General features: G+C 51.9%; 1 protein-coding gene across 1 annotated transcript in view; it reads right to left on the bottom strand.

Annotated features, from left to right (window-relative positions):
- Window positions 1-13,774, bottom strand: part of GLP1R (glucagon like peptide 1 receptor) — a 41,050-nt gene that overhangs the window by 13,993 nt on the left and 13,283 nt on the right. Inside the window, exons 4-7 of the mRNA XM_070777910.1 lie at window positions 7,687-7,805; window positions 7,247-7,353; window positions 3,266-3,419; window positions 2,161-2,320 (exon numbers count right to left, since the gene is read on the bottom strand). Of these exons, the coding sequence (XP_070634011.1) occupies window positions 2,161-2,320; window positions 3,266-3,419; window positions 7,247-7,353; window positions 7,687-7,805 (540 nt within the window). The remainder of the gene's footprint in view (window positions 1-2,160; window positions 2,321-3,265; window positions 3,420-7,246; window positions 7,354-7,686; window positions 7,806-13,774) is intronic.

Below are 13,774 nucleotides of genomic sequence, written 5' to 3'. Positions count from 1 at the left end.
TGGAGAAAAAGGCTTGAATGAAGACACAGTCTGGCTGATTTCCTCGTGTGTCACATGCCTCCCCCGAGAGGCCTCCTTCTGGTGGGTTATGGGGGTGTCCAGCCACCCGTGGACAACAGCAGAGGCTGACATGCCTTTTGGGGATTCCCGCGCTGTATCAGCATCTTAATTTTAATTCCTGCATCTGCATATGAAGCTAAAAGGTGTTTCCCAAGCATCCCACTTGCGCCGAGAGCCTCCTAGCATCACAGCAGAGCTCTGGGCTCTCAGTGACTCTGTCTGTCCTTCTGTCTTTGCTCCTCTGTCTCTCTGTATCTCCCCATCCCAATTCCTCAAGAAAAGGATGATCTGAGTGAGAAGAGGGGGTCCCCTTGGGTCCTACCCTTCTGCTCCCTCAGACTCTGGGTCCCAAGCTGGGGCATGAGGTGACGGGAAAAAGACTGGAGCCCCCTCCCCCACTGCCCCCTCCCCCACTGCCGCACTCAGAGACACACAGGAACACTGTATGTCCCCTCCCCCACTGCCCCACTCAGAGACACACAGGAACACTGTATGTCCCAGCCCCCAAAGTCTCCACCCACCATCCATGCACCTCTGCACACATCACACCGTTCCGTCCATTGCTTCCGCCCTCAGGTCACCATGGTGACAGCACTCCAACGCTGATGCTATTTCCCAGAATGGACAGAAACAGTCCTCCACTCTGAGGACCGCCTTCCCGGAGCTCCCCTTCATGGCCTAACTCCACCCACCCCTCCAGTTGGCTGCAGGGCTCTTCAGCTTTGCCCACTGCCAGTCTGATGCCCCTGCAGAATGAAGAGGCCTGGGAGGGGAGGAAGCCAAGCAGGGAAGGGCTGGGCTCTGGTGGAAGAGGGAAGGAAGGGTAGGAGGGAAGAGCAGTACACTGAGGGCAGGCCCACCTGCCCCCTGCGGGGACCTGAGTTTGCTCGGCTGGGCCCTCAGGGGCTAGAGAAAACCTGGCGGGACAGGCAGTGGGGCCCAGGGTCTGCGAGTCGGGAGGCCTGGGCCCAGCGCCTGCTCTCTACAGCCTTGCCCTCAGGACACTGATCAAAGCCCCTTTCCAGATGCTCTTCTGCAGCAGGGCTATGGAACAAAGTAGCCAAAGAGCATCATCAACAAGGGATGAAGTCTGAGGATGGGGCAGGGCGGCCGAGGGGAACCAGAGAGAGCCCACAGCCAGGAACCCAGGGCACTTCCCAAGGAGGCGGGTGGGACCAGGCACAGCCTAGCAGGGGCTCAGGGGAAAGAGCGAGTATGGGAAAGGGGGAAATTAAGGGGGGAGCATGGAAATGGGAAGAGAGTGCGTCCCATTCTGGTGTGAGAGGCCCAGAGGCCTGCCCACTCCTGGCTCCATCCCAGGTGGGTGCCCGAGGGCCCCTCCAAAGGAAGTGTTGTTGCATCTGTTTCTGGGGTAGAGGGTGGAGGTCGGGGGTGGAGGCTAGTAGGGGGTGCTGCTAGGATGGGTGCCTCAGCCCTGCCCCACCCCACACCATTCTCATTGGAATCCCATGTGGAGAGAGGCAGAAGCACAACCAGAAATGTTCCAGCAAAAAAAAAAGACACAGTGGTTCTTGGCAAACTTTTTTGGCTAGAACATTTCCAGCTGGGCTCCAGGCACTTCCGGGGTCTACCCTTTGCTCAGCTGGCTTCCGGCTGACCCTCTCCCACTCTCTCACTCAGCTCAAAGCTCTCGTCTTCTTCGTCAAGTGACAGAGCCACGCGCCTCAGCCCCACACCCAGGGACCCCCACCCTGAGACCCAGGACTGTCTATTTCCCTCAGGGCTGGGGTGCCCAGGACTGGGTGTGGGGCTCTGTCCCCCAAGGGTCTTAGGGGCCAGGATCTTTGAGACTGGTACCATGACGGCCAATGGTGTGTGTCGTGTATTTGGCCAGAGAGGTGAAGGCCTCTGCTTCCTTTAAGGGGGGAGAGTCACGCAAAGGCAGAGAGGCTGGACGATGACTTGACAGTCCCATCGGCAGCAAGTCCTGTGCCCAGAAGGGGGTTCTCCAAGGGGGCCCCACCCCGTACCGGGTGGCCCCCTGGGTAGCCTGAAGGCAGCAGCTCCAAGAGGGATCAGGGTCTCCCACCCGCTGCGCTCAGTCGGGATAGGGGTGAGATGAAGGGCGGCGGGCCTTACCCCAGCCAATGCTCAGGTAGAGCCTGAAGACACGCTGCTCGGAGAAGACGGACAGGGCCAGCAGCGAGTACAGGTACACCCCCTCCACCAGGAGCCAGTAGTAGTTGGCTGCCACGCAGTACTGCATGAGCAGGAACACCAGGCGACAGCCCAGAGACTCCTGGGGGCAGAGGAAGGGTCCCCAGGGGACAACAGCTTGGCCCCTGCCTCTCTTGACCCCTCTCCTGGTCCCGCCCCAGCTGCTATCCTGCCAGAGCAAATGCAGGATGACACAGCTGACACCTTCCCGCCCGGACCAGTGCTAAGACCCTGACCTGCTCTATCTAGCTCATGGGGTCCTCACTATCCTGGAGGAAGGAAACTAATTTTCCCCATACGGGTGAGAAAACTGAAGTTCAGAGAAGTAAATAACTTATGCCTGCAAACGAGTAAGTGGTAGAACTGGAATTCAAACCCAGGTCTGTTTCCAAAAACCACTCCCCGGAGTCAAACGGTACCCTCTCTTTGGGCAGGGCAGTCTCCCTCCTCAGACTAGAAGCTCCCCAGGGTGCACTGCCTCTCCCATCAGACTGGACCGGGGGACTCTGCAGAGTGGACAGCCTCTCCCGTCAGACTGGGGGCTTCCCAGGGTGGACAGCCTCTCCCATCAGATGGGACTTGGGGTTCCCTGGGGTGGACAGCCTCTCCCATCAGACTGAGGGCTCCCCAGGGTGCACTGCCTCTCCCATCAGATGGGACTTGGGGTTCCCTGGGGTGGACAGCCTCTCCCATCAGACTGCGGGCTCCTCAGGATGGACCACCTCTCCCATCAGATGGGACTTGGGATTCCCTGGGGTGGACAGCCTCTCCCATCAGACTGGGGGCTCCCCAGGGTGCACTGCCTCTCCCATCAGATGGGACTTGGGGTTCCCTGGGGTGGACAGCCTCTCCCATCAGACTGCGGGCTCCTCAGGATGGACCGCCTCTCTCATCAGACTGAGGGCTTCCTGACGACCAGGTCAGAGCAGCTCTTGCCTTCCTCTGTGCCAGGCCTCAGTGGGGTAGGGAAGCCTGCCCTTCACAGATCATCCACCCTCCCCAATCCCTCCCTGGACACACCACATACCTGGTAGGAGAGGAGCCCGTCCCACTGATGCTGCTGGGCGGCTGTGCTGTACATCCACTTGAGGACCGTGTCCTTGATGAAGACGGACAGTGCTCGGAGGATGAAGGATGCAAAGAGGTTCAGATGGATGTAGTTCCGGGTACAGTGCAGGTGTCTGCGGGAGAAAGCAGGACCTTCCCTGGCACGATGACTGACAATTCTGCTCCATGAGCCCTGGTTCTCAGGCATGTGTCGGTCCCTGGGACTATGCTCCTGTCTTTCTTCCTCCAAGATGCCCTCATTTCCCATAATCTTGAAAATCCTTTGGATTTCACGTCCTGCCTATCCATGAAGCCTTCAGCGGTGTGGTGACTGCCAACCCACCCTCATCTACATTCTATCCTTTTCTCTGCAGCATCTTCCCTTCTACAAAGTCACGTGTAACCCAAGCGATCTGTAGGAAGACCACTTTTCCCACTGGGGACTTGCTTGGCTTCCTGATGACAGCCCATGTCTAACATGCCTCCAGGCTGCCTTACAGTGACAGATTGGGGCTAAGCACGTGGCAGGAATTCAAAAAGTACTGGATACAACTTCAATATCCTTTTGTGTAAAAACAAACGGAAAACATGAGGACACTTCTTTACCCAATAAGGGCTGTCCAGCCAAACAAGCAGCCAACCTCATTCTTAACTGAGAAATTTTAAAAAGATTCCCTTTAAATCAGGAACAAAATAAGGATTATCTAGCTGTAAGGTCTACTTATATCACATCTACTCAACTTTGTACTACAAATCCTAGCCACTGTAAGAGGGCAAGGGGAAAAATGGATAAGAATTGGAAATAAAGACACAAAATTGTCACTGTTTATAGATGATCTTCACAGGAAATCCAAGAGAATCAACACACAAAGTATTAGAACTAATCAGAGTTCATTCAATAAGGTTGCTGATATGTATGTTTATGTACGTCAGCAATAAACAATTTAAAAGTAAATTTAAAAATTCATTTGCACTATTTTAAATTAGTACCTGGAAATAAATCTAACAGAAGATGGCACAATTTCTATGGAGCACACAGGTAAAGCTTGCTTAAAATAATTAAAGAAGACTCAAATTAATGGAAGAGTCACCAGATTCATGGATAGAGGCCCTATCTTGAAAGTGTTGATTCTCTTCACATTAACCAATAAATTCAATTCACTCTAATAAAAATTCCAACAGTGTTGGTTTTTCTTTTGATGGAATTTTTAAAAACTTATAAAGAAGAACAAAGCGATTCAGCTATGCATTTCATGTATCTGTTCTTTTTCAAATTCTTTTCCCAATTAGGTTGTTATAGAATATTGAACAGAGTTCCATGTGTTATACAGTAGGTCCTTGTTGGATATCCATTTTGTTTATTTATTTTTATTTTTCTGGCCATGATGTATGGTATGTAGGATCTTAATTCCCCAACCAGGGATCAAACCAGGGCCCCCTGCATTAGAAGAACGGAGTCTTAACCACTGGACCACCAGGGAAGTCCCAGTTATCCGTTTTAAATATAGCAGTGTGTACACGTCAATCCCAAACTCCCTAACTATCCCACCCTTCCTCCCTGGTAACCATAAGTGCTCTAAGTCTGTGAGCCTGTTTCTCTTTTGTAAATAAGTTCTGTTAATCAATTATGCTCCAATATAAAATGAAGAGTTAAAAAAACCAAAACTTATAAAGAGAGTCAAGGGGACTTCCCTGGCAGTCCAGTGATTAAGACTCTGTGGTTCAAATGCATGGGACATGAGTTCAATCCCTGGTTGGGGAAACTAAAATCCCACATGGTATGCAATGTGGTAAAAATAAATTACATTAATTTTTTTTAAAAAGAAGAGCCAAGGGCCAAGAACAGACACTCCTAAAGAATCACAATGTAGGGCCCCTGCTGTAAAAAAATAAGATTTTCGAATGAATCTAAGTAGTTAAGGCACTGTGGTTATCAACAAAGGGACAGGTAAGTAGCCCAATGGAAAACAATCCAGATGACAGAGATCCACCCAGGTGTAGATAAGGCTTGCCATGCAGCAGAAGCCAGGGGTGGAAAGGGGGCTATCCATAAGTGGTCCTGATGCAATTAACTATATGCATATGTGGAAAAATGAAATTAAATCTCTTATTTTCACTATAGACAAAAATAAATTCCAGGTTCACCAAAGAGCCATAAGGGATGTGTAAAACTTATGATGCTAGGATAAGGAAAGATTTCTTAAGACCATAAAGAAATTTGGCCTTTGGGGGAAAAATTTGATAATTTTTTTTATCAATTGGAAAAATGAATTTTTATTAATTGATAACACTCATGAATTATGTTTATCAACAGAATTAGATACTTCATATATTTCATTCTATTAAAATTAAGACTTTTATTTATCAGTAGAATCAGATACATTGATATATTCCATTCCTGTAAAATTATTAAGGCACCATAGAGTAAGTGAAAAAATAAACCACAGGCTGAGACAACATATCCTGGATTATTATCCATAATATTTAAGGAATGCCTAAAATCAAAAGAAAAAGCCAAATCAGCCAATAAAAAAGTAAGCCAAGGATATGAACAAGCAATTCACAGAATGAAACATAAAAAGTCTGGTAGATCTCTCTAGGAATCAGTGATATGCAAATTAAAATCATAATGAAATACTTCACACACTTCAGATTAGCAACAATTAAGTCTGAAAAATAGGAAATATTGGTGAGGATGTTAAGCCAAGGGAACTCTCATATATTACCAGTAAGAGGGCAAACGGGCCTGACCACTTTGGAAAACAACTTCACAACACCTAATACATTTGCAGCAGCACGTCGTATTCAGACCAGGCACTTCTACTCAGAGGCATGTGCCCCTGGAGCCACGCACAGGGGGTCATGGGTAAGCATGTTCATCTTAGCAATGTTTATAATTGAGAAAAGAAGAAGAGAGAAATGCCTCAAATGTCCAGTAAAAGGACAACAAATAAACTGCAATATATCATACAATGGAGTGATGGTTCAAATGAATGAAACAGAACCACCTGTATCATTTGTGAATGAACCTCACAAAAATACAACATCAGGCCAAAAATAACACTGATGCCCAACATGCCATTAAAGGTACGCAAGATCCATGCTATATGGTTTTATAGATACTTAGAAATGCAATAAAAGTATAGAGAGAGGCATCAGAATTATAAGCAGCCACAGAGGAGTTCCCTCTGGTGGGGAGGAAGGGTGATCCTGAGAAACTTAACCTTGCCACTGGGCTCTAGTTCCTGGGCTTCGGGGTGTGTGTGCACAGGTGATTACAGTCCCAGACACTGTATTTTCAGATCTCTAAACGTTTCCTAATAAAAGGGGAGACTATTCTTGAGTGAATGTATTTACGGCGCACTGACTGTGTGCCCAGCCCTGACTGTGCCAGAAGCCATGGGGACGCAGGAGGAATGTCGCCTCTCCTGCTCCTGCTGGCTGGTGTCCTGAGTTCCCAGCCCTCAGAATTCCTCCTGCCCTTGAACCTGGCCCTCCTGGCCTACCGCCATCAGTGCAGAGGGCGTGGGAAGAGCCTGGTACTCTGAAAGGAATGGGTAGACCTGGGGAAGAAATTTTCCACGGGAGCTGACAAACTCCAGAGAGCAGAATCGCTAACCCGCTGAGGTCTCCTAAAATCATACTGAACTCCCCCTCATTTGAGACATAGGCTCACGGGAGAGGACCTCCTCTCCTCCCATTATCCACCGTGAAGGCCTCCGGCATGTGTGCATGTGTCTGCTTTTCCTTTTTTTTTTTTATTATTACATGCATACATGTACACGGTATAGATTAGCTTAAGTACACAGTGCTGTGGGCTCTGTTTTCAACCTCAGAGTCTACGGTGTGGCCTCGCTGGACATCTCTTAGGAGAGGACCCTGCTATGCTGTCACTTCAGTTTGGTGCCCCCTCCTCTATATGGGGACAGAGCGACGGGTCAGGCGGAAGCAGCCCCCTTACCTGAAGCCCAGGAGGATGGCCGAGGCGATGACCAGCGCAGAGAAGGAGAGCGCGTAGCCCACCGTGTAGATGACATAAAGAGACAGGAGCTGCTGCTCCGGGGAGCTCTGTGTGCACACAGGGGACAGGGCATACAGGGGGCGCCCACGACCCTCCTCTCTCACAGCCTGCTTACCCGGGGGGATGGGGAAACTCAGCCCCACTGGGATCCCGGAACTGAGGAAGGGAATCACCTATGGTAACGGTCCCCGGATTTCAAGGACCTTGTTCTAAGGCCAGAGATGTGAACACACACCACCTGTGTCCAGAAGGTGTGGTGAGCAAAGCCCCAGAGGCAGAGGGGTGGGCAGGTGGAGACAGACCTACCCGCCAGATGGCCCAGGTCCCTGCTCCCATGAAGTTGGCCCCCTGCTGCCCCCTCCCTCGCCTCCTCAACTCACGCGGTCCCCTCGCTTGGAATCCTCACACTCGGACAGGTCCCTCCAGGGCAGGCTTGAGTTGTCTTTATGCAGCCACAGGCCGTCCGCGGTGCAGAACCGGTAGACATGACCCTGCAGCACTGGGGCGGAGACACGGGGTGAGCCTCGGCCCGAGGCCACCTGCCTCGCCCCCTCCCCACCTGGGGGTCGACCCTGTGACCCCTCCACACACACACACACACACACACACACACACACACACACACACGCTCGGGTCTTCCTCTCCTGCCACGTGTCCGTTTCACCCAGGAACAGAAAAGGTCACAAAGGGGACCTGCCCAGGCCCTGCCTCAGCCTTTCCTCTTAGCCACCCTGGAATGCAGTTTGATGAACCCACACTTTTGAGATAAGGCCACACCATTTCCAAGGCAGAGGAACCAGAGATCAAATTGCCAACATCTGTTGGATCATTGAAAAAGCAAGAGAGTTCCAGAAAAACATCTACTTCTGCTTTATTGACTATGCCAAAGCCTTTGACTGTGTGGATCACAATCAACTGCTGAAAATTCTGAAAGAGATGGGAATACCAGACAACCTGACCTGCCTCCTGAGAAACCTGTATGTAGGTCAGGAAGCAACAGTTAGAACTGGAGATGGAATCAACAGACTGGTTCCAAATCGGGAAAGGAGTACATCAAGGCTGTATATTGTCACCCTGCTTATTTAACTTATATTCAGAGTACATCATGAGAACTGTTGGACTGGATGAAGCACAAGCTAGAATCAAGATTGCCAGGAGAAATATCAATAACCTCAGATACGCAGATGACACCACCCTTATGGCATTAAGTGAAGATGAACTAAAGAGCCTCTTGATGAAAGTGAAAGAGGAGAGTGAAAAAGTTGGCTTAAAGCTCAACATTCAGAAAACTAAGATCATGGCATCTGGTCCCATCACTTTATGGCAAATAGATGGGGAAACAGCAGAAACTGTGACAGACTTTATTTGGGGGGGCTCCAAAATCACTGCAGATGGTGACTGTAGCCATGAAATTCAAAGACACTTACTCCTTGGAAGAAAGTATGACCAACCTAGTCAGCATATTAAAAAGCAGAGACATTACTTTGCCAACAAAAGTCTGTCTAGTCAAGGCTATGGTTTTTCCAGTAGTCATGTATGGATGTGAGAGTTGGAGTATAAAGAAAGCTGAGCGCCGAAGAATTGATGCTTTTGAACTGTGGTGTTGGAGAAGACTCTTGAGAGTCCCTTGGACTGCAAGGAGATCAAACCAGTCCATCCTAAAGGAAATCAGTCCTGAATATTCATTGGAAGGACTGATGCTAAAGCTTAAACTCCAATACTTTGGCCACCTGATGCGAAGAACTGACTCATTTGAAAAGACCATGATGCTGTAAAAGATTGAAGGCAGGAGGAGAAGGGGATGACAGAGAATGAGATGGTTGGATGGCATCACCGACTCAATGGACATGAGTTTGGGTAAACTCTGGGAGTTGGTGATGGATAGGGAGGCCTGGCGTGCTGCAGTCCATGGGTCGCAAAGAGTCGGACACAACTGAGCGACTGAACTGAACACACCATTTCCATGTCCCTGCCTCAAATCTCACTCAGACAAGGCTCAGTGCTGATGAGCTATGGCCTTGGCAGACCCACAGCCATCCCTGAGATTTCTGATTCTTGGAACTCAGGGCCACCTCCTTGGGCAAAGTAGACCTCAGCTATAAAGTGGCCACAGAGCTCCTGAGAGAAAGAGACACACCCCTTCCCTGAGGGAGCCCCAGTCTGAAGGGAGACACAGCCCCGCCTCAGGGAGCCCCAGTCTGAGGGGAGACACAGCCCTGCCTCAGGGAGCCCCAGTCTGAGGGGAGACACAGCCCTGCCTCAGGGAGCCCCAGTCTGAGGGGAGACATAGCCCTGCCTCAGGGAGCCCCAGTCTGAGGGGAGACACAGCCCTGCCCTCAGGGACCCCCAGTCTGACGGGAAACACAGCCCCATCCTCAGGGAGCCCCAGTCTGAGGGGAGACACAGCCCTGCCCTCAGGGAGCCCCAGTCTGAGGGGAGACACAGCCCTGCCTCAGGGAGCCCCAGTCTGAGGGGAGACACAGCCCCGCCTCAGGGAGCCCCAGTCTGAGGGGAGACACAGCCCCGCCCCAGGGAGCCCCAGTCTGAGAGGAGACACAGCCCTGCCCTTGGGGAGCCCCAGTCTGAGGGGAGACACAGCCCCTCCTCAGGGAGCCCCAGTCTGAGGGGAGACACAGCCTTGGCCTACGGAGCAGCAGTCTGAGGGGAGACACAGCCCCGTCCTCAGGAAGTTCTAACCTGATGGAGGAGACCCAGTCCTATTGTCAAAGATCACCTGATTTAAAGGAAAACATAGCTAACGGCAGAGATACAGTCCTTAGAGACCCTCTGTTCAAAGAGGGGGAGAACTGGCTCCTCCCTTCAAGTAACTCCAAGTAGCCGGAGACAGAGGCTGTCCTCGGAGACCTCCCAGTCTGAATGGGGAGCCCCTGTCCTCCAGGAGCTCCCTGTCTGAGAGAGGAAGGAAGCACAGTGCCTGACTTCAGAGAATCAAGACTCTCACAGAAAGAAGAAGGTGCTTAGAAAGCAATAACATCAATGTGAAGAAGAGAGGTCACACACAGGCCCAGCAGAATTGAGGGCAGGGTGTCCCTGTGCCCCTCACACCCTGCCTGGGCATCTGGTGCTGGAGCAACTTCCCTGGAAGGCCTCAGTGTCCACCATCCAGGGAGTGGGTTGGCTGGTGGCCCCAAGTTTGCAATGAGGTCACAGTGATAGGGGCTTACTTGTGTCTGAGAGGAAATATAAGTCTGACCCCAGGGCCAGGAGACCAGGGACAAAAGCGGGGAGAGATTTTGCACCGGGGGCGGGGGGTGTCAAGGAGGGGACTAGGGGCCAGAACAAGTTTTAAAAGACTGAAAAGACTTCCCTGGTGGTCCAGTGGTTAAGAATCCGCCTACCAATGCAGGGGACACAGGTTCAACCCCTGGTCCAGGAAGATCCCATGTGCCGGGGAGCAACTAAGCCTCTGTACCACAACTGCTGAGCCCATATGCCACAACTAAGACTCAACACAGCCAAAAATAAATATTTCTTTAATTCTAAAGGAAAAAAGATTTTAAAGACCAGATTCCCCAGGTGTGGGAAGAAGGCTCAGCGTGAGGGAGAGAGGGAGGCCCTGGGTGGCAGCGGCTGCTCAGAAGTTTCCAGGTGAGGCAGCAGTAAGGACAGGTCTGCGCAGGGGGCTAATTAACACGCATGCCTGACAGCAGCATCACCAGCCCAGGTCCACCCACCAGGGCCCAGGAGGGACGCGCCATGGAGGCCGGGGCTGCATTTCCTAGTTCACAAACCGTCAAGCCACCCACTGCTGTCGTATGCCCGACATCTTCACTTTAAGGGCTGGGGCAACCCTCCGCTTACATGGTCAGTCACCTTTAGGGCCTGTCAGTGGGACCCTGGTCCCCTGAGCCAGTCCCCAGCTTGCAGCTCACTCTCCTTTCTCCCACTGCTCTTCAGAGACCCTGAGCAGGGTCCTGATTTAGGAGACAAAGTATCTGGTAATACCGTGGGGCTAAGTCAGCTTTTGGCATCACAGCTTCTAGAAGAACCTGCATTTTAAGAGACGTCCCCGGGGAAGAGAAACAAAAGCCTGAAAAATCAAATGGTGGGACTTCCCTCGGCAGGAGAAGCCCCCGACACAGGATGAACAAATCAAAAAAGGAAAAAGGCAGAGAAGGGGAGGCATCAGGTCTGATTTTAAGCGACTGGATGAGCCCCCAGACGTCTCTTTGATCTGCTGCGTGAGTGCCTAGAATTCTTCCCCAGGGGTTGAGTCATCTGATATGACAGCAACACCAGCCTTCAGGGGTAATGACCCCACAGCACTGATGGAGATCTGGGCTGATTCTACAGGGTGTGAGACTGGTGTCAGAGCCTTCTCTGGAGGCCCGTTTAGATGGGAGGAAGTGGGGAGAGGTGAGGAGGCAGAGGGGCCAGGCAAGGGAGAGGACCCAGCAGTGGAGCCAAAACCATGGAAGTACCACCGACCCAGGACACAGCAGTGTGACCCTAATAACACTCAACTCGCCACAGGGGCACAGGGTCTGGCAGCCAGGAGGCACACAAATGGATGCTTTCCTTCCTCTCTCAAGCCCTCTCGGCAGGCTGCACTGTCACAGAATCAGGTTTTGAGCACCTGCTATACGCCTGACACCTGAGAACATCACAACCACCTTACAAGGTTACGCGCCGAGAATCCCATTTTACAGATGGAGAAACCGAGCCTCTAAGAGGCCAAGTGACTTGCCCAAGATGATCCAGCCAGGGAGTGGCAGAATCAGGATCACAGCCCCTGGCCCTCTGCCTCTGGAGGCCAAAAGGCCAAGAGTCAGCACCGAACTCGCTGCTAACAGTCCACCACGGCCTTGTGCCATTTCTCTGCCCTTCCTCTGGGCCTGGATTCACCAACATTCTGCATCTTCCCAGCAGATCCTCTTGGCAGTGTGGGCCCCCTGCACCCTGCCATTCCTGGGTTCTCTTCTCAGGGCGAACTGGGAGGATGGGGAGGTGGTGGGGAGGTGGTGGGGAGGTGGAATGTGCACAGATGTATGTGTCACTGGCACAGTGTCAAGGGATCGCTGCATCCCTGCAAAGCTCAGTGAGCCTATGCAAATGCGTCTGTCAATTACCCTTCATTAGCAGCAAATATTAAAAGCCAGAACTGTTCCTGGCCCGGCTGTGATCCCCAGGCGCCCATCTTGGCTGGAGATGGGGTGGGTCAGGGCCCAGCCCAGCTTATCAGGCCAGCCTTATCTGGCCCGGGAGCTACTGGTATATCATAACCAGAAGCTTGGCTCTGGTCTTGTCAACACCAGGAGGCAGCCGGCCACGAGCCAGGAAGCCTAGGGAATATTTCATTAAGTCAGACCCTGGTGCTGGAAATAAAACCCCCAATTAAACACTTCCCCTCCCGGAAACTGCAGCAGCGTCCGTAATCAAGCTAACAGCCGCCCTTCCACGTGGATGCGGGCACTCAGGGCTGTTGAGAGGCGCTCATGAATCCATTAGCTCCTGTACCCTGGCAACAGCAGTGGCCAGCATGGACGCCTGGGCCCCCAACTTCCAGGCCGGGATGCCGAGATTCAAAGACGGCAGTCACAGGACCTCCCCAGAGTGCAGGAATGAGGGTCAAAGCCAGGGCTGGAACTAAAGGGGCCGGCTTGGACTCCAGGTGTGGGGCTGTGCTTCACATCAAGGGATAGAGGAAGACCTCAAGCTCAAATCCTGGTTCTGCCCTCAACCAGCTATGGGACCTGGGGCAGACCTCCCTGGGTCTCAGTTTCCTCATCTGTAAAATGGAAACCATGATAACTTCCCAGGTCGGTGGTGTGAAGACTAGAAGTGAAAGCACATGAAATGCCTGGTAGCTGTGTGTGTGTGTGTGTGCGCGTGCGCGCACACGCGCTCAATCATGTCCAACTCTTTGCAACCCCATGGACTGTAGCCCACCAGGCTCCTCTGTCCATGGAACTTTCCAGGCAAGAATACAAGAGTGGGTTGCCATTTCCTTCTCCAGGGGATCTTCCTGACCCAGGGTCGAACCCATGTCTCTTGCGTCTCCTGCACTGGCAGGCGGATTCTTTACCACTAGCGCCACCTGGGTGCCTGGCTGGCCTTCAGAACACAGTCACAGTGAAAGCCCTGCTCCTGCCCAATTCCACCCCTACCCTGGCCCCAATTCTTCAAAAGAGTGCCCTTCACTGGGGCTGGGCTGGAATTTAGAACCCTGCAGCAGCTGAAATCCCTCCAGGACCAGCAGGGGGCCTCGGCTTCCTTCCGCAACCCTGGCCTGCTGCGAAAGCTCCTCCAGGGAGGCACCTGTCAGAGTTACCAAGAATTGTGAGTTATAGGCTATTTTTAAAGCATTTTATGACTCTCCTATAATTAGAACCAAGCTCACAAACAGGTAGGGATCAGGAGAGGGTGCAGCTAATGAGACTGGAATGATTTGTAACAAGCAGCTCAGCTGTTGGCTGGGAAGCGAGGTTGCTGGAGGGCCCTCAGGTG

Source organism: Bos indicus, chromosome 23, assembly GCF_029378745.1.
Source record: "Bos indicus isolate NIAB-ARS_2022 breed Sahiwal x Tharparkar chromosome 23, NIAB-ARS_B.indTharparkar_mat_pri_1.0, whole genome shotgun sequence".
NCBI classification, from domain to species: domain Eukaryota; kingdom Metazoa; phylum Chordata; class Mammalia; order Artiodactyla; family Bovidae; genus Bos; species Bos indicus.
The sequence above is the reverse complement of the archived record's forward strand: the minus strand, read 5'-3'. Positions and strand labels throughout refer to the sequence as shown.